At 51.1% G+C, this 25288-nt stretch overlaps 1 protein-coding gene across 3 annotated transcripts in view; it reads left to right on the forward strand.

Annotated features, from left to right (window-relative positions):
- The window catches only part of SPNS3 (SPNS lysolipid transporter 3, sphingosine-1-phosphate (putative)), a 68360-nt gene that overhangs the window by 8582 nt on the left and 34490 nt on the right, over positions 1 to 25288 (forward strand). For 2 of the 3 annotated variants that reach the window (XM_027130752.1, XM_027130751.1), the window contains 6 exons: positions 1149 to 1285; positions 1830 to 1981; positions 2692 to 2758; positions 3457 to 3605; positions 4388 to 4540; positions 9644 to 9833. In XM_027130752.1, the coding sequence (XP_026986553.1) occupies positions 1149 to 1285; positions 1830 to 1981; positions 2692 to 2758; positions 3457 to 3605; positions 4388 to 4540; positions 9644 to 9833 (848 nt within the window). The remainder of the gene's footprint in view (positions 1 to 1148; positions 1286 to 1829; positions 1982 to 2691; positions 2759 to 3456; positions 3606 to 4387; positions 4541 to 9643; positions 9834 to 25288) is intronic. The other variant, XM_027130753.1, reaches the window with a different exon arrangement.

The raw sequence follows: 25288 nt of genomic DNA on the forward strand, positions 1-25288 counted from the left end.
TTTGGCAGTAGTTATTATATATTTAAATGCCGTTCACACCGAAGACCTTTCTCAGCGGAGGATTAGGTCAAACCATATTAAACTGCCGTTTTTGTAGGTCAAAACTGGCTTAATTTCCGCAATTGCCTACGGCTCAACCCAGTAATAGAGCGGGTCGGGGCAAAGTGGGAGGGGCTGGAACCTGAGCTGGGACGAATCTGGACATTCATTGGGCTCAGGAAATGTCAATCATCTGTGCTCCTGAATGAAGACGCAGACGCTGGGCGGGGCCCCCCAAAGCCTAAGGCCCTTGGGTGGTGGGACGGGGTGGAGGAGGGTCGGACTTTGCCCAGGTCACCTGGCGGCTCTCGGAGGCAGCGGAGGAGGGTGGAGAAGATTTTATTTGAGGAACAGAAGCAGTGAAGGTAGTTATCCACGTGGTATAGTCACGCAAAAACGTGGCAGTTTCTTTGTCTTCGCAGAATAGCAAACGCATTCACTAATCCAGTCACCAATTCATAAGCGTTTAGTACTTTAAAAAACTGTATAAATACAACTGCAGCGTCAGGGGAATGTTTTACCTACTTAGGAAGACCAAATCTTTTCCAGCCTCCAGGGGCCGCTGGTTTATAATCACTGTGCTCATTCTAAACCGTGCTCATCAGCTCGGAGCAGGCACCTGGCCCGCACCCCGCCCCCTCTTGCCTTCCACGCCCTGCCTCCAGCAGGGGCTTGAGAGCGAAGTCCCTGTGAGTTCTCCGAGAGACAGGGCCCTGGCAGCTCCACGCCGGGCTCTGTGTTCACTTCTGTCTCACGTTTACACGGCCTGGGAGGGGGATGTTGACTTCTCCACTGCTGGGCTGGTGCTCAGAGAGGTGGAGTTAGTAACCCAAGGCTGCACAGTGAGCAAGCAGCAGAACTGAGATTTGAGTCGGGGCCCTGCCCCCACCCTTTCCTTCCAGTCCCCCTGACTCTGGGCAGTGGTGGGGATTGGATTGGGGGATTCACCTTATCTTTTCCTCCTCCCAGCCTCCACCCACTGCCAAGCTTGTGGTGTCTGAGCTGGTTCCCTTTTCTGGGCCTGCTGGACCCATCTGCCCCCCGCCCCCACCCCCCCTCCGCCTTTGTCGAGCCGGGGATGCATGCTGCCCCCTGCGTGTCTCCTTCAGTCTTCATCGGCTGCCTGCTGCTGTCTGCACCCGTGTTCGGCTACCTGGGCGACCGACACAGCCGCAAGGTGACGCTGAGCTTAGGTATCCTGCTCTGGTCAGGAGCAGGCCTCTGCAGCTCCTTCATCCCCCCTCGGGTAGGTACCTTCACCCCTTCCCAGGCCCCCGGGGGACCCTCCCCCACCTTCTTCCTCCCTGATCCAGCCCCAGCAGAGCTGCTTCTGCTCCATTGCAGGCTCCAGGCTGGCTGGGGGATTGTCTTCTAAGGGCTGAGAGAGGGGCCTTCTGAACAGGCTGTTGGACTTTCTTAACAGGGGCCTTCCTCTCTGGCATCTCCCGCTGCTGCCCATGGCTTCACTTCCGCTCGACTGTGCTGGGGCTGGGGGTGAGGGTAACTGCTACTGTCTGCGGGAACTGGCCTGGTTAGCACAGATGATGCCCAGGAAGAGGGCTACTCAGGGCAGGGGGTTGGGGGTGGCTGTGGACACCAGCAGGGGGCACCCGTGTGGTTTGGGGAGCCTGGACTGGGAGGATAATGAGGTGTCTGGAGCCCTGATCTCCCTCTCCTCCCCTGGGGCACGTGTCACCAGATGCCCTCGGGTTCCTCTGACAAATCCTCAGGTCCCCTTGCCCCGAGGGTGATTTCTGGAACTCACTGCAGTCTTGTGCCTGTTTGCCCAGTACTCCTGGCTCTTCTTCCTGTCCCGGGGGGTGGTGGGCACTGGCACTGCCAGCTACTCCACCACTGCGCCCACTGTCCTGGGAGACCTCTTCGTGAGGGACCAGCGAACCCGAGTGCTGGCCATCTTCTACATCTTTATCCCTGTTGGAAGGTTGGTATTACCCTGGATCCACTTCCCTGGGTGGTAAACTGAGGCCTAAAGGAGTCAGAACAGGAGCCGGGCTGGGTGGAGGAGACATCAGAGCAGAAAGGCTTGGAATCCCAACTCTACCCCTTCCTCACTGTGTCACTTTACCTCTCTGAACCTGTTTCCTCATCTGTAAATGGGGCCAATAACACGAACTGACAGGCTATGGTGGGAGTTAGAGATACATAATGAGGATGCTCCCTACATGCTAGTACACTCCAGGAAGGGGTGAGAAATAGCGGCGCAGTAGTGTGGGCTGCACAGGGAGGGGCCAGCCCTGGGAGGGGAGGCAGACAAATGTCTTAGGGTTGGGCCATGCACTCCATAGTGGGGTAGGACAGAGTGGGTTTTGCAGTCAGGCCCCTGAGCTCTGACTCAGGTTTCCTGAAACCTCCTGATTTGGGCAGGGCTGAGACTTGGGGAGGTGGGGTGGGTGGTCCCCAGATAGAGAGACAGTGGATGTTTGGGATGGGCCTGGAGCCAGAGGTCACCTGTGACTTGACCAAGGGCAGTGGACATCTGGGCCTCACGTGGCTCACTTTTCCCAGTGAGAAAGGCAATGAGCTGCAGAGAGCCGGCTCCCTGGGGTCGGGGCACCCCGGCTCAGGCTGGCCTTGGGGCCTCAGGGCTGCCTCCCTTCCCTCACTGCCCATTTCCCCTGCCCCCTGTCGCAGTGGTCTGGGCTACGTGCTGGGGTCGGCTGTGACGGAGCTGACCGGCAACTGGCGTTGGGCCCTCCGAGTGAGTCCAGCTTCCTTTTCTTCCCTCCGCTTTCCCCCTGGGCCGGCAGGGACTTTCCAGCCTCCAGTGGCCTTTGCCCCTTGGCACGGTATCTGGCGCCATGGGGGGTGTTCAGACAACAGCAGCTCAGACATTTGGGGCGTCCTGTGGACCACGGCCTCTGGAAGTCGTGCCCCTGGTTCAGATCCCAGCTGCTCAGTTTGCTAGCTTGCAAGTCACCTCCCTCTTCGGGGCCTCACTTTGCCTGTCTGTAGAGTGGGGGAGTAAAGTCTACCTTATGGAATCTTGAGGATTAATGAGACAAGGGATAGGAAGACACTAGGGCAGGGCTGGTGTGGCAGATGGAGGTGTGGGCCTGGAAAAGGGACAGTTATTGGGGCAGCAAGTACTCAACAGTCAGGGTCAGTGTAGTCAAGCCTCCAGGTCTCAACCATGTCAGGCTCACAGGTCCCAATAGAGTGGTGTCTGTATAGAACAGACAGGTGTTAAGTCAAACCCCAAGGGGACCCTGCTCCCCAGAGAGGCTGTCCTCTCAGGGATGAGGGGGTGAGAAACAGTGGTTTGTCAAGCTCTGTGTATAACCAGCTCCCAGGAAGTGGGTCCCTCCCCAGCCTGGACCACAGAGTTCAGTCACTGCCAGGATCTCCTGGGTCGCAGGAGTGTGTGGCCCTGAGCTTCCTGAGCCCTCCTGTCCCCAGATCATGCCCTGCCTGGAAGCCGTGGCCTTGATCCTGCTTATCGTCCTGGTTCCAGACCCACCCCGGGGAGCTGCTGAGAAGCAGGGGGTGGTGACCGTTGGGGGCCCAAGGAGCACCTGGTGTGAGGACCTCAGATACCTGGGGAGAAAGTGAGTGTCCCTGCCCCTCCCTGCATGTCACTGAAAACCCCTCTGTCTGCCCCGGCATCACTGACTTCCTTCCCTCCACCTCCAGAGAACCCTCCCCGACTGCCCTCTTCCTTCTCTGAGCTCCCACTCACCAACGGAGATGCCCCTCCCCCACTCGGAGGCCCCCTCCCCCTAGCCATGTGACGGAATACGGGCTGGGAGAGAGGGAGGAAGACACTGTGAGCTCCAGCCTTGGCTCTGCCCTGCCTTATCCCAGAGTGACCTGAGACTTGGAGCCTCACTTCCCTCATTTATTCAGTGGACATGGTTCTCCAGCTTTGCCAGCTTCTCAGGGTTACTGGGAAGATGCCCGAGTGAATCACTCACCTCTCTGAGCCTCACAGGAGAGCATCCCTCCTCTGTTCCAGGCATGGTCGGGGAGGCAGACCTGTCACCCACATGGCCGGGTCTCATGATTTACCAAAATATGGGGCACGGGCAGGACCCCACTCTCTTTGTTACAGACCCACGAGCCGAGGGGAGGGTGGGGCAGCACAGACAGCTTGCTGGAGTATGTGATGTTGGATTTGGGTCCGTCAGTCTGGGGAGACTTGGTCAGGCAGAGAGGAGGGAGGAAGGAACAGCTGGAGGGAAGGTGCGGAGGTGGGAGGGGCAGGCTGCTTAGGGAGTGTCGGAAGGACCTGGAGCCACCTGGGTGCCCAGGAGACGGGGGAGTGGAGCGGTAGGAGGCTCCTGCAGCCCCAGCCCTCTCCCGGGTCGAGCCACATCATCTTCTCTTACAGCTGGAGTTTTGTGGGGTCGACCCTTGGAGTTACAGCCATGGCCTTTGTGACTGGAGCTCTGGGCTTCTGGGCCCCCAAGTTTCTGTTCGAGGCCCGTGTGGTGCACGGGCTGCAGCTTCCCTGCTTTCGGGAGCCGTGCAACAGCCAGGACAGGTGAGGAGGGGCGCCTGGGTGCCCGGCTCAGGGGGGCTCTTGATGGGGAAGTTCTCAGGAGGTTCTGAGCCCCCAGGTTCAGCCTCTGTGGGCTCATGGAGCTCTGGGCAGACACCAGGACTAGCTTGGGCAGAGCCCCTGGTTTTAGCTTGGGCAGAGCCCCTGCTGCTCTGAGCGGCCACAGGCGGCTCCTTCGTTCTCTCTGGGCCCCAGTCCCTGTCTTCCTGCTCTTGGGCTGCTATGGGGGTCCAGAAAGCACTTGCGGGTGGGTGAGGCTTCCGTGGGGCCTGTCCTTCGGAGGGACCCGTAGTGTGAGGTCGTCCCATTCTACAGATGGCAAACTGAGGCACTGGGATGCTTCATTACTTCTCTGGCTTAGGGATTTCACACATGCATTTGTATGTTCTCTGCCTCATTTGAGGCGCTGGCAGTCCTGGGAAAGCTGCTCTTCTCACCCTGCTGTTCTCCTGTCCCCCCAGCTGACCCTGTTCTCCAGGGGCTCCATGACCTCCTGATGGAGCGGGCATGTCTAATCCTCTCCTATTTGCTTCCTCCTTCTCCCTGCTGATGCTTTCCAGTCTCCTTGAGGACCCCTTCTCCTCCCTGATCCTGCCCCAATGGGTTTCTCAGAGTTCCTCAGGGCTCCGTGTTCTCCCCTGAGGCCTCAGTGACACTAGTGCTCTGCTGGCAGCATTGACATCCCTTCTCCCCAGCCTCCTCTCTTGCCTCTGCCTCCCTCCCTGATGCCCAGGGAGAGCTTCGTGTCATTTCCGGAATGTCCCCTGCTCCGTCACTTGTCTCTGCCTTTGCCCAAGCTGTGCCCTTTGCCCATAGCTACCTTCCCTTTTCTCATCATTACTTCTTATAAGCCTTAACTTTAGTTCAGGCCCTATTCTAAGCCCTTTACATGAAAAACCCTCTGAGGTTTTATAATAATAAACCCTAGTATTCGTGTATTACAAATGAGGAGGCGGAAGATCGGAGAGGTTAAACAAATTGTCCGAGGTCACACAACTCGAGTAGCAGAGCCAGGATTCAAACCCATCTGACTCCAAAGCTTCTGCTCTGAAGCTCCATGTACTGTTGCCTCTGGAGACTGCTTGGTACTGTTAATTGACTTGAACATCTCCCCACCACCTGGCATACAGTGGGTGCTCAGGCCGCATCCAGTAAGTGAATGAATGAATGAATGCATCAAACGATACTGTGATTTTTTTTTTTTTTTTTGCCACACCAAGCAGCATGCAGGATCTTAGTTCTCTGACCAGGGATTGAACCCATGCCTCCTGCAGTGGAAGCGTGAACTCCTAACCACTGGACCGCCAGGGAAGTCCCAGGATATTGTGATGTTTATCCTGGCTCTACAGCTAGATTCTTGGATCTCCCCAGAGGCAAAGACTGAGTCCTAAAAGTCCCACTGCAGCTTGAAAAAGTGGGGAAAAACCAGGTCTCCATCCCACTTCAGGCATTGACTGGCTGTCTGTTCCTGGGCCAGTGATTTCCCCATTGTCTGCTTCAGCCTCTTCCTCTAACTTAGCTTATTCCCAGAACCTGGCTGAGAAACTGTGTTAGGGTCCTGGGGCTGATGGAACGAATGACCACACACTTGGGTAGCTTCAAACAACAGAAACTTTTCCCATAGTTCTGGAGGCCAGAAGTCCATAATGGCTTCACTGGGCCAAAACCAAGTTCAGCAGGGCCACACTCTCGCTGGCGGCTCTCGGGGAGAATCCTTCCTTGCCTCTTCCAGCTTCTGGTGGCTGCTGGCGGTCCTTGGTTGTGGCCGCATCACTCCAAGCTCAACATCCACGGTCACGTTGCCTTGTCCTCTGTGTCTCAGATCTCCCTCTGCTTCCCTCTTATAAGGACATTTGTAATTGCATTTAGGGCCCACCAAAAAATTGGAGGATAATCTCCCTACCTCAAGAACATTAATGTAATCACATCTACAAAGTCTATTTTGCCATATAAGGGAATATATTGTCACAGGTTCCAGAGGTAGATGTCTTGGGTTGCGGGGCATTATTCAACCTAACACAGGGTCCTGGTGTTCGGGTTCTGCACAGACCCTAGCTGTTAATACACCCTCCATAGTTAGGATAAGCCCGCAGGTGAGGGTGGGGCGGGAGCAGGAAGTTGCAGGACACAGGATTCTAGCTCAGCCAGAGGGAGAACTTCCAACATACAGAGCGGGGCCCAGACGGAAGGGGCAGCATTAGAGTAATGAGCTTCCCATTCCTGGGGGCATGTAAGTAGGAGTTGGATAGCTGCTTGCCAGGGCCATTGTACAGAGGATCAGCATAGAACTTGCAGGCTTTAAGGACCCTCTTGGCTCAGAGTCTGATTCTGGGAAGGCTTTGTGGGGGTGGGGACATTTCGTGGTAGGTGTGTCCTCTGGCCACACCTCTGCTCAGGGGCACTGGGGGTCCCCCATCTACAGCGCCTGTTTGAATAAGCAATCCTAAGTCTTAGAAAGGTCTCGAGACCCTGCCAAGGCTGGCTCAGACCGGGACTCAGAGGTAGATAGCATTCATCTGGGATTTGGGGTCACTTGACTGGGCTGAGCCGGAGCCTGGTACAGCTTGCAAGGCTAGGAAGGTTCGGTGAGCACCTTTAAGCTGCCTAAGGACACACATGCTTTGTTTGGAAGCAGAGGGCCAGGAGACCCTGGCTCTGCCAATGTGGGGCTGTTTGGCCTCGGACAGGTCTCTGCCCTCTCTGGGCTTTACACAATCTCCTATAAACCAAGGGGATGGGGCAGGGAAATAAACCCATTAGTCCTCAGCCTGTGGGACGGACATTTCACAGAAGTTATTTAGGGGAGAGGTAGTTTTTTGTGGCACTCAATTTGTCAGTAACCATAGTCTTGCGTCTCTCATGTTCTTACCTCTTGGTGGTAGCCATGGAGGTAATATCAGGCACCTGGCACTTTTGGAAAGGTTTGGATCTGGGAGGGGATCCTGGCCAGGTGGAGAATGGTGGGTGGGGGCAGTGGTGCTCCGAGGCAGGGAAGCCAGAAAGTGTAGGGTGAGTTTAGAGAATTTCCAGTCATTTGTGCAGAGTGAGGGAAGGAGAAAAGAGGGGAGGTTACACAGGTCAGCAGGGGCCAGTCCTGCAGTGCTGGCTGGGAGCCTGCCTGAGGACAACAGGGAGCCACTTAGGGGCTGGAAAGGTCCTAGTTACCTTCGTTTTTTCAAGAGTTCACGCTAGTCAGTCTCAGCATCCCTTTGGGCTTCTTTAAAAGGAGGCTTGGGGGACTTCCCTGGTGGTCTAGTGGTTAAGAATCTGTCTTCCAATGCAAGGGACGTGGGTTCGATCCCTGGTTGGGAAACTAAGATCCCACATGCCGTGGGCAACTAAGCCCGCATGCCACAACTACTGAGCCACAACTAGAGAGCCCACGTGACGCAGCTAAGACCCGACGCAGCCAAAAATAAAATGAATAAATATTAAAAAAGGAGGCTTGGGCCCATCCTTTGGGCTAGACCAGGAGGATGAAGGTGTATATTCACATCCTGTTGCTTAGTAGCTGGGTAATCTTGGACTCAACCTTTCTTTCTTTCTTTTTTTTTTTTTTTAATATTTTGTTTATTTATTTGGCTGCACTGGGTCTTTGTTGAGACACGCGGGATGTTCGTTGCCACGTGTGGGATCTTTGTTGTGGTGTGCAGGATCTTTAGTTGCAGCATGCGAACTCTTAGTGTGGCATATGGGATCTAGTTCCTTGACCAGGGATCGAACCTGGGACCCCTGCATTGGGAGCATGGAGTCTTAGCCACTGGACCACCAGGGAAGCCCTGGCCTCAACCTTTCTTAACCTCACCTGTTTCAGCTGTCCACCTGGGAATTCTGGGAGAGATCAGTGAGCCATTTGGTTAATATCTCTTGTTCCAGGCTCTATGCTCCCAGCCTAGAGTCAAGAAAGTAAACCGAACCTGGTTTCTGTTCTCCAGGAATTCACAGCCTAGTGAATAACCTTGATGATAGAGACATGGAAGATGCTATGGGAACTGAAGGGGGTGAACAAATCAGCAGAGGGACAAGGGAAAGCATCCTCAAAGAGGGGACCTTTGTGATGGGTCTTGAAGGATGCATAGGAGTTCGGTAGGTAGAGAAACCAGTGAAGGGTGTTCCAGATGGAAGAATAAAAGTATGAAGTGGGGACAGCAACTAGTCTGGGGACTGAGGAGGATGGAATTGGGGTTTGTGGTTGAGGTCACCCAGAGTCAGATCATGAAGGACCATGTATACCACAATGAGCTGGAACCGAATCTGGTGGGTGTTTAAGAGCTGGTGGAGAATTTTAGGCAGGGAGTGGGCAGGGGCGTAGTCAGATCTGTGTTCTAGAAAGCATCCTCTGGGGGACCTGTATGGAGGTTGTCCTAGAAGGACAGGTTTCTACAGGAGGGAGGTGCAAGAGGGACCAAGTGGAGTTGAAATGGGTCTAGGAGTAGGTGGTAAAGGTAGTGAAGTTAAGAGGGGGCTACTTGAGAGGTGTTCAGAAACAGAGAGTCGAAGGATGGACTCAAGGAGGGGAGGGTGTGTGGGACTTCACTGGCAGCCCAGTGGTTAAGACTCCGCGCTTCCACTTCAGGGGGCATGGGTTTGACCCCTGGTTGGGGAACAAAAAAAAAGAGAGAGAGGAAGGGTGTGTCCAATGCCGGTGTATCACAGGAGCTCGATAAATACATGCTCACTTACCTGCATTCTATTAGTATTGGGGCCTGGAAGGCGAGAAGGTTGGGGCCAGTGTGGGACTGTAGAGTTAAGATTTCTGAGTGGGGCAGTTTTAGGTGGTGAAACAGTGGAGGAGATTGCTGGCAATGAGGCAGGCTGGGCGCTGGGGTGCTGGGGTGCTAGGAAGATCACCCACATGGCCAGTGGCATCCCCAGGTTGAGGCAGGAAAGAGGATGGGAAGGGTAGGGGAGTACGTGGATCCCAGAGCAGGGTCCCAGGGACCCACGAGCATCGGTTAGGAGGGAGGGGAAGGGGCCCACAGCCACACTTTCTGTAGGTACCAGATCACGCACTGGGGGGTAGGCGGCCGGACCCCTATCCTGACGCCACCGGCTGACCAATCCCTCTCTGCTCTTTTCCATCAGCCTGATTTTTGGGGTACTGACTGTTGTGACTGGCCTTGTTGGGGTCATCCTGGGAGCAGAGGCTTCGAGGAGATACAAGAAAGTCAACCCAAGGGCTGAGCCCCTCATCTGTGCTGCCAGCTTGTTTGCTGCAGCCCCCTGCCTCTACCTGGCTCTCATCCTGGCCCCGACTACCCTCCTGGCCTCCTATGTAAGTGAAGGCCCCTTTGGAGGTGGGAGTGGGGTGAGGTGGGTAGGGAGCTCCTGTTTCACATAGGCTTACGCTGTGCCGGGTCTTCACGTACATTATGTTTATCCTTCTCGGGAGCTTTGTTATCCCCATTTAACAGATGAGGAAACTGAGGCTTACCAAGAGTAACACAGCTAGGGGCGGAACTGGGGTTTGAGCCTAAGCCTTTCTAAAGTGTGTCCTCTGAGCTCCTCGTTAATACTTTGATGGGAGAACATGAGACCCCTTTATTCCCAGGACATGTGTTGAGTCCAAGAAGAAATAGGGTAATTCTCCCCAGGTTACAGATGACGAAAGTGAGGTTCAGATTGGCCATAGCCAGTGCGGACACTGCTTTAAAGGTGACAGTATTAAGGATACCGTATCTTCCAGATCCATATCCCATCACATCCCTTCATGTGCCTCACACTCCGGTTATACCAGTGACAGGTGCTCACGTCTCCCAGCCTTTGCTTGTGTCCATTCCCTCCGCCGGGGGCACCATTCCCCTCTTCTGTGCATCCTAAAGTCGTTCTGCTGTAAGACCCAACTCAAAGGCCACCTCCTCCAAAACCTTCCCAGGCTACTCTATGCTCACATCAGAATTCACTGGGGCTCCGTGCATGTTTAGGTCTCATCAGGCGTCCTGGTGTATCCGTATCCCTACATACACACTTATATGTGTGCTGCTGTATCCCTGGCTCTCCAGAGCCCTGGCCCTGGTTGTCCCACCTGATGGGAAGGAGCCACTGATACCGGGAAGATGGCGCCAGCCTAGCCCCAGCTAGACTGGTTCAAGCTTCCTACCCCTCCACTCCCACTCCCTGGTCCTAAGGCCCTGGGGACCCACCACTGTGGACATGGAAGCCCCTGCATGTGTGGGTGGGGTTCACAGAGCAGGCTGGACTCAGAAAGCAAATCAATAACAGCTTTATGGTTCCCTGACCAGTTTGAGTGTGTCTCTCCCCCATGACCAGACCCCATAGCTTTTCTTTCTTTTTAAATTTTTTACATTTAATTTTATTTATTTATCTCTGGCTGCATTGGGTCTTGGTTGCTGCGGGCGGGCTTTCTCTAGTTGCAGCGAGCAGGGGCTACTCTTCGTTGCAGTGGGCGGGTTTCTCATTGCGGTGGCTTCTCTTGTTGCTGAGCTTCAGTAGTTGTGGCACGTGGGCTCAGCAGTTGTGGCTCGCGGGCCCTAGAGCGCGGGCTCAGTAGTTGTGGTGCACAGGCTTAGTTGCTCCGTGGCATGTGGGATCTTCCTGGAACAGGGATTGAACCCGTGTCCCCTGCATTGGAAGGCGGATTCTTAACCACTGCGCCACCAGGGAAGCCCCCACCATAGCTTTTCCAGTTACACTCATGAAGCCCAGTCTCATTTAAATCAAAAGTTTTGTTCTACTTCCAAATAAAGCTTCTATCCAGGTCCAGAAAATTGCACTGGGGAGAGGGGGAGCTCTACTCGGTTGGATTCTCCTTGCTCCATCTCTGTCCTTTGTCCCCAAGACCACGGCTTCCCCGGGATCCTGACCGCTCCAGGGTTGGGCAGGCCAGCAAAGATGACCGGAAATGGGCCAGGTGTTATTGGTGTCTGGCGTTGTTTTGCTGACTGTCAGTGCCCTCCTTGTGGTAGATGCCCAGATGTTGGCTGACTCCTCTCTTGGGAGCACTTTTGTGGGTTCTGGGGGCCTCGGGCCCCAGCATTTGCATTGTCCAATTCCCTGGTGCAGGAGACATCGTCACCTGTGTACTGTCGCAGCTTCCCTCCGCTCCTTTCCAGGGTTGCCCTTCCAGCTCTTCCTCCTGGGCCCTGTCGCCCCAGGCAGGCACCCCATGGGGCTCCCCTCTTGTGACCCTCAAGCCTGTCTCCTCTCCATGGTTTCTGTTTGACCCCTGGATGTGCTCAGGATGTAGCTGCCCCTACTGCTGCCCTTGTACATCCTCCTGTTCCCAGGTGACACGTGTTGGGGTGTCCTGAGGATGCTCTTTGTAGATGCACCCCAGGTGGCCCTGGTGTAGGAAAGTGCATTTTTTGGGCATCCAGCCAGGGAGAAAGCCCAGTGTCCTTCCTGACAGGCAGTGCGCTTTCTGTGGGTGGGCCAGCCGAAGCCCCTCACTCAGCTTTCTCACTCTTCAAATAAATCCTCCCCAGCCTGGGTCTCTAGCCTTCTTCTGTATAAGCTGGGGGGCCACATGGGATGGTTCCCTTTCTCTCTCTGAGTCCTGAGGTGTGTCTTGTGCCTCTTTTAAGGTGTGGGTGCTTCTCACCAGTGTCGTCAGCCTTGGTTGGGTTTCCGCTGAAGTTCCTGGGGAATAGACAAGTCCTGTTAACATTCCCTTCTGCACGTGCTCTTATTTAGTCCTTACAGTGCCCTCCTCGGAAAGGGTTTTTCTCATCCCCACTTGACAGATGGGAAAACTGAGGCCCAGAGACAGCAACACAAAGAGTAGGACAGATAAACCTCTAACGCAGCTCCGCAGACTCCAAAGTCTCTGTCCTTCATGCCACACTGACCCTTGTCACCCCCATGGAAAAGAAACAGAGGCTGGCGTACACCAGGCACTAATAAATACCTTAATGCTTATTGTCTGAGGGAGTGACTGGGACCGTCATCTCCAGCTGGTGGGGACTGAATGGGCCTGACCTTGCAGGGAGGCTGAGGCCTGGGCAGATGGAGGCCCCATTTAAGGCCTGTCACTGCATTGGCTGGGCCCGCGGACCACCTGCCAGTTCCGCTTCTGCCACTGTCTTGCTTGGCTCTGGGAAGCAGCTCCTTGGCTGTGTTTTGGGGACACAGCTGTCCCCCGCCCCATAGCCTGGCGCATCTCCAGAGCTGGATGGCTCATCTAGAAATGACATTGCATCTTGGCTGACAAAGCCAGCTGGGGAATCTCTTCTCTAGGCTGGCCCTGGGACGCGAGGGACTGCAGGGCAGGAAGGCTGGCAGGGCTGGGATGTGTCCATCGTCCAGTGCTGGGAAGCTGCTCCTCCTTGTGGCTCGTGTTTGGGCTGGGCAGGATCCCCAGCGACCAGAGCTCCAGCCTTCCAGAAGTGGTGCGGTTCTTTCTGGAACCCCTGACCAGACCCCCCTCCTCCATGGCTCTGTCTGTGCTTCTGAGGTTCTGAGATTCAGGCTCTAGCTCCCCCCATCCCCGCACCCCCGCACCCCTGCCCACTAACACCAGTCATAAATCTTTTTTTTTTTTTGCATTACGCGGGCCTCTCACTGTTGTGGTCTCTCCCATTGCGGAGCACAGGCTCCGGATGCGCAGGCTCAGCGGCCATGGCTCACGGGCCCAGCCGCTCCGCGGCATGTGGGATCTTCCTGGACCGGGGCACAAACCCGTGTCCCCTGCATCGGCAGGCGGACTCTCAACCACTGCGCCACCAGGGAAGCCCAGTCATAAATCTTTAACACCTCCAAACTGCCTCTCTTCTCTTGGTCCGCTCTGTCCTGTCATGGCACACGCCTTGCCGTCTTTCTCTAGGACTGTCCCAAGAGCCCCCATCTTGGTCTCCATGTCTTCCTGCTCCCCCACCACGATCTGTTCTCCCCACACTGCCAGAGGGACACCACAGAAACTTCCCTGCTTGAAAGCCTTGCATAGCTCCTTGGTGCCTCTGGAACTAAGTCTAACTCCTCATCCTGGCATTCAAGGCCCCTCATGAACGGCCCTGACATCCTTAGTAGCGTTATTCGATGTGGTTCTGCCATGCAGGTCCCCTCCTGATTCCCAGGATATGCCCTGTGCTCTCCATATCCAGGGTCTCCCTCTGTTTCCTCTACTCCCTTCCCTTCTCCATACGCCCGAATCATTCTGGGCCTTCAAGGGAGGCTAGAGCACCATCTCTCCATGGAGCCTTCCCTGATTGCTAGAGCCAACACTCTCTCCCCATACTCGCCACTCCTCAGCACTGTCTTCCTTGGGTCCTGGTTACTTATGCTCTGACCACCCCCTCCCAGCTGGGCCCAGGTTTGTTCCTATCTTTCTCAGCACTCCAGCCCGAAGCGCAGTGTCAGGCACTTGGAGTGGGGTTGGGGTGATCAACTGTTTGCTGTGTGAATGGTTGAGTGACCAGCTATTTTCATTCATTCATTTATTCAACAGGTATTTATTGAGTGCCTATAAGGGTGGCATGCTAGTTTAAATGCCACAGATATAGCAGTAGATAAAACAGACTAAATTATCTCTGTTTTTAGGGAGCTCCCATTCTAGTTGGGGGACATAGACAACAGGCAAGATATATAAGTAAAATTCACGATATTGTGAGTTATGGGATATTTAGGGGAACAGTGTTCCAAGCAGAGGGAACAGCAACTGTAAATACCCTGAGGCAGGAGCGTATCTGCTGGGTTTAGGGAACAGCAAGAAGGGCACTGTGGTTAGTGTGGAATGAACGGAGAAAGGGAAATGAGGACAGAGAGGTGGTGGGACAAGATGATGTCGGGCCATGTGGGCATTGGGTGGGCTGGCTGAGAGCTGAGTTGAGGTTTTGTGCTGAGGCGTGGGTGGTCTAGCTTATGTTTTTTGCGTCCATTGAGATGGTCATGTAGTTTGCCCTTTATTTTATTAGTATGGTATATTACATTGATTGATATTTGTATGTTTAACCAACTTTGCATTCCTGGGATAAACCCTCCCTTGGTCATGGTGTAAAATTATATTTATATGTTGCTGAATTTGGCTTTTTAGTATTTTGTTGAGGATCTTTGCATCTATATTCATAAGAAATACTGGTCTATAGTTTTCTTGTGATGTCTTTGTTTGGTCTCATAGAATGACTTGACAAGTGTTTCTTCCTCTTGTATTTTTTGGAAGAGTTTGTGAAGGATTTGTGCTAATTCATCATTAGCCATTTGCTAGAATTCCCCATTGAAGCCATCTGGTTCTGAGCTTTTTTTTGTGGGAAGTTTTCTGATTACTGACTCGATATTTACTTATTATTGGTCAATTAAGGCTTTTTATTTCTTTTTAAGCCAGTCTTGGTGGTTTGCATCTTTCTAGGAATTTCATTCACAGTATTCCCTTATAGTCTTTTTAATTTCTGTAAGGTCGGTAATAATGTTCATTCTTGATTTTAGTAATTTGAGTCTTCTCTCTTTTTTTTTTTCTTGGTCAGTGTAACTAAAAGTTGGTCAGTTTTGCAGCCAACTTTGGTTGTATTGATTTTCTCTATTGTTTTTCTATTACTGACTTATGTTTAATGGAATCACTCTGACTTCTCTGTTGAGAATAGACTTCCCATGAGGGTATGGGGTACAGGAGCAGAAGCAGCAGAGGTGGTAAGAAATGGTTGGATTATAGATATGTTTTGAAGGTAGATCTATCAGAAGTTCCTGATGCATTCAGTGTGGGGTGTGAGAGAGAGAAGAGTCAAAGGTGAGTTCTAGGATATTAGCCTCTGTAGCTGGAAGGAGGGAGAGGCCATTAACTGAGATCGGAAAGTAGGCAGGAACAGCGGCATTTGGGGGAAGATGAGCAGCTTGGTTTTGTACATTCTGAGTTTGTGGTGGGAGGTTGACGTCCAGGTACAGGTGTTAGTAGAGCTGGATGCAGGAGTCTGGAGTCCATGGGACATGACATCATCCCTAAAACTTCAGTGGGTGGGAACTGGCTGCAGTCTACCATGAAGGATTGTCATTAGGTGTGGGAGACCTATGGGGGTCAATATCAGAAAGGGTGTCCAAAGGGGGCTGAGGAATTCGCTTCTGTTCATATTAGTTTCAAAATAGGAAGAATCACTTGAGTCTCTTCAATCCACCCATCCATCCATCCATCCCTCCTTCCATCCATCCATCCATCCATCCCTCCTTCCATCCCTCCTTCCATCCMTCCWTCCATCCATCCATCCMTCCWTCCATCCCTCCTTCCATCCCTCCTTCCATCCATCCATCCATCCMTCCYTCCWTCCATCCATCCATCCATCCCTCCTTCCATCCATCCATCCATCCCTCCTTCCATCCCTCCTTCCWTCCATCCATYCATCCATCCATCTATCCATCYATCCAYCCATCCAYCCATCCACCCATCCAYCCATCCATCCATCCATCCATCCATCCATCCGTCCRTCCGTCCATCCATCCGTTCACCTTCTCAGAYTGTAGGAACCAAAGTTCTTCCTGTACTTTCTCTGCCAGTTCTGGGGAGATAGATAGGGCTTCCTGCGAAGGCCCACAGGAATGTGGGTATGTGTACTGCTAGTGTGTGCACGCATCTAAGTGTGAATATATGCAGGTCTGTGAATATGAGTGCAGATATGTGTGCTTTTGTGTGAATACACCTCTGTGTCTGTACAGCCATGCTCTGTGTATGTTGCATATACACGTCATTCATTCTATATATGCGTAGTATGTATGTGTCCATGTATGCTGTTTTGCATACATGTCTGTGCATGAGTGTGCACATGCACATGTATCAGGGCAAGCAGATAATTGTGTGGGATGTGTGTGCACATGTGTGTCTGCAGCTGCCTATAGCTTTCATCAACTGCTTCTGGGCTCTAGCTGCACTGCGTGGGGAGGAAGGGTTTTTGGAGGCATCGTGGGCATGCCTGTCCTCAAATTTCCTGAAGTAGGGCCAAGTCATGCGGTCTGTTTCATGGCAATAAGGTTTCCTGAGCATATAAAATCTGGTCTGGGGCCTTTCGTGGGGGAGCCCGTTCCCTGGGGCCCACCTGCAGGAGCAGAGGGTTCCGTCTCTTCTCTCCTTCCAGTCCCCTTGGCAGGGGAACTTGACTTCTTGGCTGTTAATTGGGATCCAGACACACACAGCAGGTCTTGGCTCACACCGTCTTCCTTGGCCTTCTTCCCAGAGCCGCTGCCCTTCAGAGGAGAAAGGGTTTGTACCCAGAGGAGGGACTGAGCCCAAGGTACGAGCTCCATCATCACTTGTCTGATAGCTGGAGGATGTGGCTGAACGTCGGCAATCCCCCCTTGGGTGGGCTTTGTGGTCCAGAGGAAGTAGCAGGAGTTGGGGGATGACAATGAGCATGCATTGAGGCGTCTGAAAGACCTGGACATCGTTCCTGCTTCTACACTTACTAGCTGTGTGAGCTAGGGCAAGATCTTGACCTTGCTGAGAGTCAGTTTTCTCAGCTGTAAAATGGGAGTGTTCGTACTTTCCCCTTGGTTTCATTGAGGAGCTAAATGAACTTTTGGACCTGTTCTAGTTAGTATAGATACATAATGAAACTTAGTGGTTTAAAATAAGAAAAACACTTATTTTGCTCACGAATTTGCAGTTTGGGCAAGGTGGGGGGTGGGGCTGACATATCTCTTTTCCACTTGGGGTTAACTACGCAGAATGGGGGTGGGGGAACTGGATCGTCAAAGGCTGAGGGCCGCCTGATGGTTGATGCTGGCTGTTGGCTGAGACCTTAGCTGGAACTACTGGCTAGAGCAGCTGCCTGTGACCTCCCCATGTGGCCTGAGCTTCCTTACAACATGGTGGCCGGCTTCCAAGGACTAGAGTCTTGAGAGAGCCAGGTGAAGCTGCATTGCCTTTGAGGGCCTGCCCTTGAAAGTTACACAGCGTCACTTTCACTGCATTCTGTTCTTCCCTTGGGCCACAACTTCTTGCTCAGATTCGAGGGGAGAGAGAACGGATTCACTCTTTTTGGTGGAGACTAGCAGTGATCTGAAAGAGCATGTGGAAATATTACAGTGACTGTTTTGGGAAAATACAGTCTGCTACATGCCCCAAACGTTCCTCCTTCACTGAGCCCTGGGTCAGTGACATCTAACATTACGGGGAGGAGTGTCTGGGCATGTGGCCATGAAACCCCACAGGTGTAACCCTACCCCCGCCCAGGGTGTCTCTGGTTCTGTGCTGCTCTTCCTGTTTCACAGGTGAGAAACCTGGGAGTGGGAGTCTTCACCCTTAAACCCTGCCGGGCTTCACGGGCCGAGGGAGCAGAGGTCTCAAGGAGCAGAGTCGAGGCCATGGTGAGGTGGCTGTGAGGCAGGTCCCAGCCAGGATGAGCAGAAATGTTCACTCACTTATCAGATATTTCCCAAGCACCTCCTGTGTGCCAGGCACTGTTCTAGGCTTTGAGGATGATGCAGCATTGAACAAAACAGGCAAGAATATGTATGCAGTAAAATAAATGGTATGTTAGATGGGAATGAGCTCTGTGGAAAAGAACAGAGCATGGAAAGTGGACAAGAAGAGGGACTGGGCTGTGCAGGATGGTCAGGGAGGCCTCACAGAGATGGTGGTGCTTCAGCAGCAACCTGAAGCAAGTGAGAGAAGGAGCCATGTGGATACACGGGTGGAGTGGGGGAGAGCTCTCCATGCAGAGGGAAGTGCAAAGGTCCTGAGGGGGAAATCATGCTGGTGTCTTCTAGGAAACGTGGTTGGAATGGGGCGAGCCAAGGTAGAGCAAAGGAGATGAGGTCAGAGGGAATGCCGGGGGTGGGGTGGGGAGGGTGGGGCACTGATTGTGTGGATCCCTGCACATAGAATGAACTTGGCTTCCAATTTAAGTGAAATGGGAAACCACTAGAGAATTTCTAGCACAGAAGTGATGCTCTGACTGATGGTTTGTATCAGTCACCTATTGCTGAGTAACAAATCACCCTAAAATGTAGTGGCTCAACAATTTATTATTTCTTATGATTCTGTGAGTTGGCTGGATGGTTTCTTGCCTGGTTTCACCTGTGCTCACTCCTGTGGCCGTCTTCACCTGGAAGACTGGGTGGGGTGGGACATCCAAGCTGGCCTCACTCGTGTCTGGCCGTCAGCTGGGGCTCCTCCATTCTCCTCCACGTGGCCTCTTGTCTTCCACTGGGTGAAACCGGTTACTTACATGGTGGTCTCAGGGCCGCATTCCAAGAAAGCAAAGTGGAAGCTGCAAAGTCTCTTAAGGCCTAGGCCAGGAACAGCACAACATCACTTCTGTCTTATTTTATTGGTTGAAGCAAGGGTGAAACTGAGCCGGTTTCACCATGGGAAGGGACTGTACAAGGGTGTGAATACCAAGAAGCATGATTAATTGGCGGTTGTTTTGTAACTACCTACCACGTAGTTTACCAAGGTCTCTCTGGCTGCTGTGTTGATAACAGAATGAAAAAGGACAAAGACAAGAGACGGGGGAACCCATTAGGAGGCTTTCCAACATTATAGGCAAGAGATGCCTGTGGCTTTGATTGGGCTACTTATGGAGGAAGTGTGAAGAAGTGGTCAGATTCCGGGTACGTTTTGGAAGTAGAATCGACAGGATTTCCTGACGGGTTGGGTGTGGAGTGTGAGAGAAATGGGTGAGTCGAGGGCAACTCCAGGGTTTTGGGCCTGAGCAACTGGAAACACGGAGTTGCCATTTACTGAGACGGAGAAGGCTGGAGGGAAGTACGGAGTTGTTGTTGGTTTTTTTTTTTTTGGAAAGGATGGGATTAGGAGTTCAATTTTAGACATGTTGAATTTGAGATGCCTTTTAGAACATTCAACTGCAGATGTTAAGAGGCAGTTGGAAATTTATGAGTCTGGAGTTCAGGAGAGAGGTCTAGGCTGGTTATGTAAAGCCGTGAGACTGAATGAGATCAGCAAAGGCCTGAGCTTGGATAGAAAAGAGAAGAGGACCAAGGATCACACTCTGGGGGACTCGACACGTCAAGGATATGATGGAAGCATCATGCTATCACAGTGAAATCAAGCGATGAGACCAACAATTCAATCCACCACACTCTATCAATGACCTTTCTATTTTTATTTGGGGGAAATTAAAAAAAAAAAAGCAAAACCAGAAAAGCACAAAGAAGAAGATAACAATTTTCCATTTTCTCATCCCCTAGAATCAGCTACTGTTAACATCTTGGCCTGTTTGCTTCTACTTTTGTGATGTGACCATCCTTCTATATGTGCCTCTGTAGATAAACCCAGATTTATGTGTTTAGAAATACTTTTGTTAAACTGAGGTTATCTGGTAATTTTAAAAACAGATTTATTGAGATGAAATTCAGGTATCATACAATTTAAAGTACAAAATTTAATGGTTTTTAGTATATTCACAGAGGTTTGCAATCAACACCACATCAATTTTAGAACATTTTCATCACCTCAAAAAGAAACTTTATAAGACAATAGAATAAATGCATTTCTTGGGCTTCCTATAAAAAAAAAGAAACTTCATATTCATTATAAATCATTCACCATTTCCCCCTAACCATCCTCTATTCCAGCCCTAGGTAACTGCTAAGCTGCTTTCGGCCTTTATAGATTTGCCTATTCCGGATATTTCATGTAAATAGAATCATATAGTGTTTAATTCATTTATATGAATTTACCTGAAGAAACTGAAGTGAAATCAAAGGACTTGGTTAACTTCAAATTAATTTTAAAACTTTGGACTTATTGATGAATCCTGATCAGCTTTCTTATACCTCCCCCTTCTTCTCTCCCCAGTCTCCTGGTTTTTGTTAGTTATATTATTATTTTTACTTTTTCTAGATTTATAATACTCACAGTCTGTTCTCTAAGCATAATCCTTAGATCTGGGACAGTAGTCTCAGATTTAAATAGATTCACTACTCATTCTCCATCTGTTGCATAGATGCTCCATTCCTGAGTTCTTCGTTTTGGTTCAACTCCTAACTGAGTAGATTTTGTGGTTAAATAGTTTTTAATCCATTCTGTCCCCCTTTCCAAACCAAAAAGGGCTAGAGAGGTGGTTTTCCTTTGGTTCATTTATGTTTGAGATTGTCTTCTCCTCTTTCCCTCTTTTCTTGAACAACAATTCACTGGGTATGGTATTGTTGGCTCACATTTTCTTCCTTTCATTACTTTGCAAACATTTGTTCCATCGTCTTTTCGTATCAAATATTGCTGTGAAGAATGAAGTTTAAAAAATCTTTCATATCGATTCACTTTTTCATCTGGATACCTGAAGATTATATTATTTATTCTTGAAATTCAGTGACTTAGGTAGTGTATTAGTTATCTCTTGCTGTGTAACAAATCATCCCCAAGTGTAGTTGTTTAAGACAGCACACACTTATTATCTCACAGTTTCTGTGGGTCAGGAATCCAGGCATAGCTTAGTTGGGTCCTCTGCTTCATGGTCTCTTGTAGGCTCCAATCAAGGCGTTAGCCCAGGGTCTGTGGTCTCATGTGAAGTCTCAACTAGGGAGGGATCTGCTTCCAAGCTCACTCAGTGGTTGTGGGCCTCATTCAGATCCTTCTGCGATGTTGGATTGAGGGCCTCAGCTCCTCATTGGCTATTGGCTGGAGTCTGCTCTCAGTTCCTTTGCTATGTTGGCTTCTTTCTTATGGCAGCTCCCTTCCTGAATATGTGTAGGCTGAGAAGGCAATAGAGGAGTCTATCAAGGGGAGTCACGGTCTTTTGTAACATAATCACGGAAGTGGTATCCCATGACTTTTGCTGTATTCTGCTCATCAGAAGCACATCCCTAGGTCCAGCCCACGCCCAGGATGAGATACAAGAGGCAGGGGTCTCTGGAGCCATGTTAGAAGCTGCTTGCAACAGCTAGGATATATCTCAGTGCTAAATATTCTATATCATATAAAAGTTTGTTCATAACAGTGTTCTTATCTGCTGAATCAGCACTGAGTATCCTCCTTCCCCCTCTCATCTCTTTGAATATTTCTTATGTTTGTTTATTTGTTGAGTTTTTTTTTTTTTTTTTTACCTGTGTTGGATCATCTTCTGGGATGGGACTAGGGTAAGGCCAGCAAGGCATAAGGGCACACAATTTAAGGAGGCACTCACTCCCAGGGGCTAACCCTACACTTGTGCAACCCAGAGACTGAGTACCTCCTTAAATTTGGTACCCTATGTGTCTCACTTGCCGTGCTCTAGTCCCAGCCCTGATCTACTTCACCTGTCTTTCATATCATTTACTTCTCTCTAAATGTTTTCTCTTTTTCTTTTTTAAAGTTTTTTTTTTTAATGTGGACCATTTTTAAAGTATTTATTGAATTTATTACAATTTTGCTTCTGTTTTATGTTTTTGGGTTTTTTTTTTTTTTTTTTTTTTTTGCCACAAGGCATGTGAGATCTTAGCTCCCCAACCAGGGATTGAACCCGCACCCCCTGCATTGGAAGGCGAAGTCTTAACCACTGGACCACCAGGGAGGTCCCAATGTTTTCTTCTTTGTGTTTTTTAAAAATCAGTCAATCTGTGAGATTATCTCAAGCCTTTCTCTATATTGGTGATTCTACTTTGGTTGATGTCTATTCTGTTTCTGACTGTTTTTAATTTATTAGTTCTGTAATAATGTTGTTTATTGCTTTGCTCCTCCATTTATTCCCTTAAGTCTGCAATATCCTTTTATATCTCATCCTATTGGGGGTTCATTTCATTTTTGAGCTCTTTATTGAATTACTATTCAATGTAGTTTGAAGCAATTATAAGGTATTTCCTTCTGCTCCTTCTATCATCTGTCTTCTAGGTTGGGTTCTTTTTTCTTCCTTCCTCCTTTTCTTTCTTCTTCCTTCTCCAACTTTCCCCCTTTCCATTTCCTCTGTTTCTCCCTCCCTCCCCCTCCCTCCCTCCCTCTTCCTTCCTTCCTTTCTTTCTTTCTTTCTTTCATTTCTTTCTTTCTTTCTTCCTTCCTTCCTTCCTTCCTTTCTTTCTTTCCTTCCTCCCTCCCTCCCTTCCTTCTTTCTTTCTTTCTTTCTTCTCTCTCTTCCCTCCCTCCCTCCCTACCTCCTTCCCTCTCTCACTTTCTCTTGCTGTTTTATTTAGTTTTTTTGTATGTTTGCACAGTTCACATACTGAGTGCTTTCTCTAGCCTGGGTGTGGGCAGCTCTGCTCTGATACTGAATTTGCTTTGATATAGTGTGGGTGACTCTTTTCTCCTACTCTCTTCCTGCCTTCTCTGTGACCATTCTCTTCCCCAAAGGGGCTGCAGTTGGAGAGTTGAGTGTTAGGTTTTCTGTCGCCTGAGGGAATTGCAGGGCTCAGGTAAGGCAGGAGGGGCTTTGTGAGAACACCTGGGCTCTGCTCTCTCTTCTGGGATTTAGGTAAATGCTCTATCACAGGGTTCATTCTACTTAATTACTGGGCCTTAGGCCCAGTAAAAAACAGTAAAAAATGACTGTTTTTAGGCCTTATGTGGAGTCAGTAACTGGAGTCATTTATTCACCTTCACCACTTTTACCCATTTCTCCCCAGCAGCTTTTCCCACTGGTTCTCAGTTAAGAGTGGAAACACAGGACCCCTGCTCAGTTTATTTCCCTCTAGATGCTGGGGTTTTGGAGGAGAGCTCTGGGGAGGGAGGAGCTGAGAAGGGTTATATTCTCTACTTTACTCCAGAATTATCTGGTTTTTTTTGCCTTGGCTGCCAATATTTAATACTTACATCATTAAGCTTTTTTTTTCCTTTGGTGAAAAATGTTTCCCCCCTACCCCCCAACACTATTTTTTACTTTTGGGGGAAGGGAAGTCTATGGTGCAATTGCAACCCTCCGTTTTCACACAGGAGTTGCCCCGGATGATCTTTAAGGCTCCTTCCAGCCCAAACTAGATCGTAACCCTGAGTTCCCTTCTGGCCCAAGGAGCAATGTGGCCACCATGACACAGAGCAGAGCCAGCTTGACGGTCATGGAGGCCTTTACATCCGGGAAGGGATGCTGCCCTTCTTAGCCTTGGCGATTCCTGAGCAAGGACCAAAGATGGAGGCCCAGTATTTGCTGAGCCCGGTGCCCACAAGGGAGTCTTGCGTGATGGTTGGCAGGGAGCAGTCAGGATGTGTGTCCATTGTAGCTGTGGTCCGGGTCAGCTAAGGATTCCAGGGTTGGCTATGGGACCTGCTCTCACCCCTTGGTGGCCCAGACAGCTGGGCCGTGCAGCTGCCCCAGCTTGGGGGATCTCTCCTACCACTTGGCCCTTGCGGGTTTTTTGGACAAGCCTATTTATTTATTTAGGTCTTAGTTGCCGTGGGATCTTTAGTTGTGGCACGCAAACTCTTAGTTGCGGCATATGGGATCTAGTTCCTTGACAAAGGATCGAACCCAGGCCCCCTGCTTTGGGAGCAAGGAGTCTTAGCCACTGGACCACCAGGGAAGTCCCAGTCCTTTTGCTCTTGTGTCTTGGGCTGGAGTAACTGAGCCTTGCCAGAGGCTGCCTATGAGGGGCTGAGAGAGGCCCACCTACCCTTCCTCTGAGGACCCCACTTCCCTGCCAGGATCTAGCAGGTGTCTCTTCTTGGATGGGCAGCAGAGCCTGCAGTATCAGCTGGGTTCTCCAGGAGGACTGGAGCTCATTCCCCATCTGCCTGTCTGCCAGGCTGCTGGGCCTTTGCTGGCCCATGGGAGCTGGGCGGTACCCTTGTGCCCTAAAGACAGTCCCTGCAATTACAGGTTGGCAGACCCAGGGAAAAAGTGTGCCAGCCGGCCCAGCAGCTTGCTGGTGGCCAGTCTGTGCCGGGGACCTGCATCCTGACTGGCTCAACCACACTGGGTGAGGAGTTGACCTGTGCAAGTGGAGGATTGGCCTTACCTCTGCCTGAGTCTCCACAAGCCCATGGGAGACATTTGCTTTCTCCCTACCTGGGGGCACCTAGAATCGATTCTTTGCAGTTCAGAGATCAGTTACTGCCCAGTTGTCAGACTGAGATGGACCAAAGTGAAGACACTGTCCCTTCCACTCCACAGGGGCTGAGCCTCCTCTGGGGCGGGTGCTCCAGCTTCCACCCTGCTCCCTGCCCATGCCTACCTGTGCGTGCAGGTGTACGTGAGGAGGGTGTCTTTGTGTGTGAAGGTATGAGTGTGTGCATGTCCGAGTGCAGGTATGCACATGAGTGCAAAAGTAAGAGCGTGTTTGTGTACATGTGTACGTGTGTGTGTGCCCGTGTGATTGTGCACAGCTTGCTGTCTACATTATAAGACCACAGGCATGCACAGGTACATGCTGGGCTGTTTTCCAGCCGCCGTCTGGTTGGTTGGTACTCTTGCCACACATATTTTAATACTTAGAATGTCATCCCTGTTACCTGCTTATGTATGTGTCTTTGTGGTGTGTGAGTTTTGCGTATGTGTCCCAGGTTATGGGTCTAGGTATGCGTGCATGGGTCTTGGAGCTCTTGTGTGTGTGTGTGTGTGTGTGTGTGTCTTGAGGATGCACGTGTCTGTGCATGCTTGTGTGGTTGTGTGTTATGTGAGTGCATGTGTCAGAGTGTGTGTGTGTGTGTGTGTGTGTGTGTGTACGCCTCTCTGGCCGGGGGTGACTAAGGCCAGAAATATGCATCATCGCTGCCCCCACTGGAGGGGGAAATCCTCTTGAGTCTGAAATGGAAAGGCCAGGGGTTGAGGGGCTCCACGCTTCTCAGGCAGTATTCCCAGGCCCTATCACCCAGGGAGACGGAGTCAGGGTGCAGGGAACCATGAACAGGCACGAAGGGGACAAGGGCAGATTTCCCATTTCCCTTTTGGAAGTCCCCTCCGGGGCTGCTGTCGGGAGGGATGGTGGGGCCTGGGA

Source organism: Aethalodelphis obliquidens, unplaced genomic scaffold (genome assembly GCF_003676395.1).
Source record: "Aethalodelphis obliquidens isolate GAN/ISIS:26980383/991018 unplaced genomic scaffold, ASM367639v1 scaffold38, whole genome shotgun sequence".
Lineage (NCBI taxonomy): Eukaryota > Metazoa > Chordata > Mammalia > Artiodactyla > Delphinidae > Aethalodelphis > Aethalodelphis obliquidens.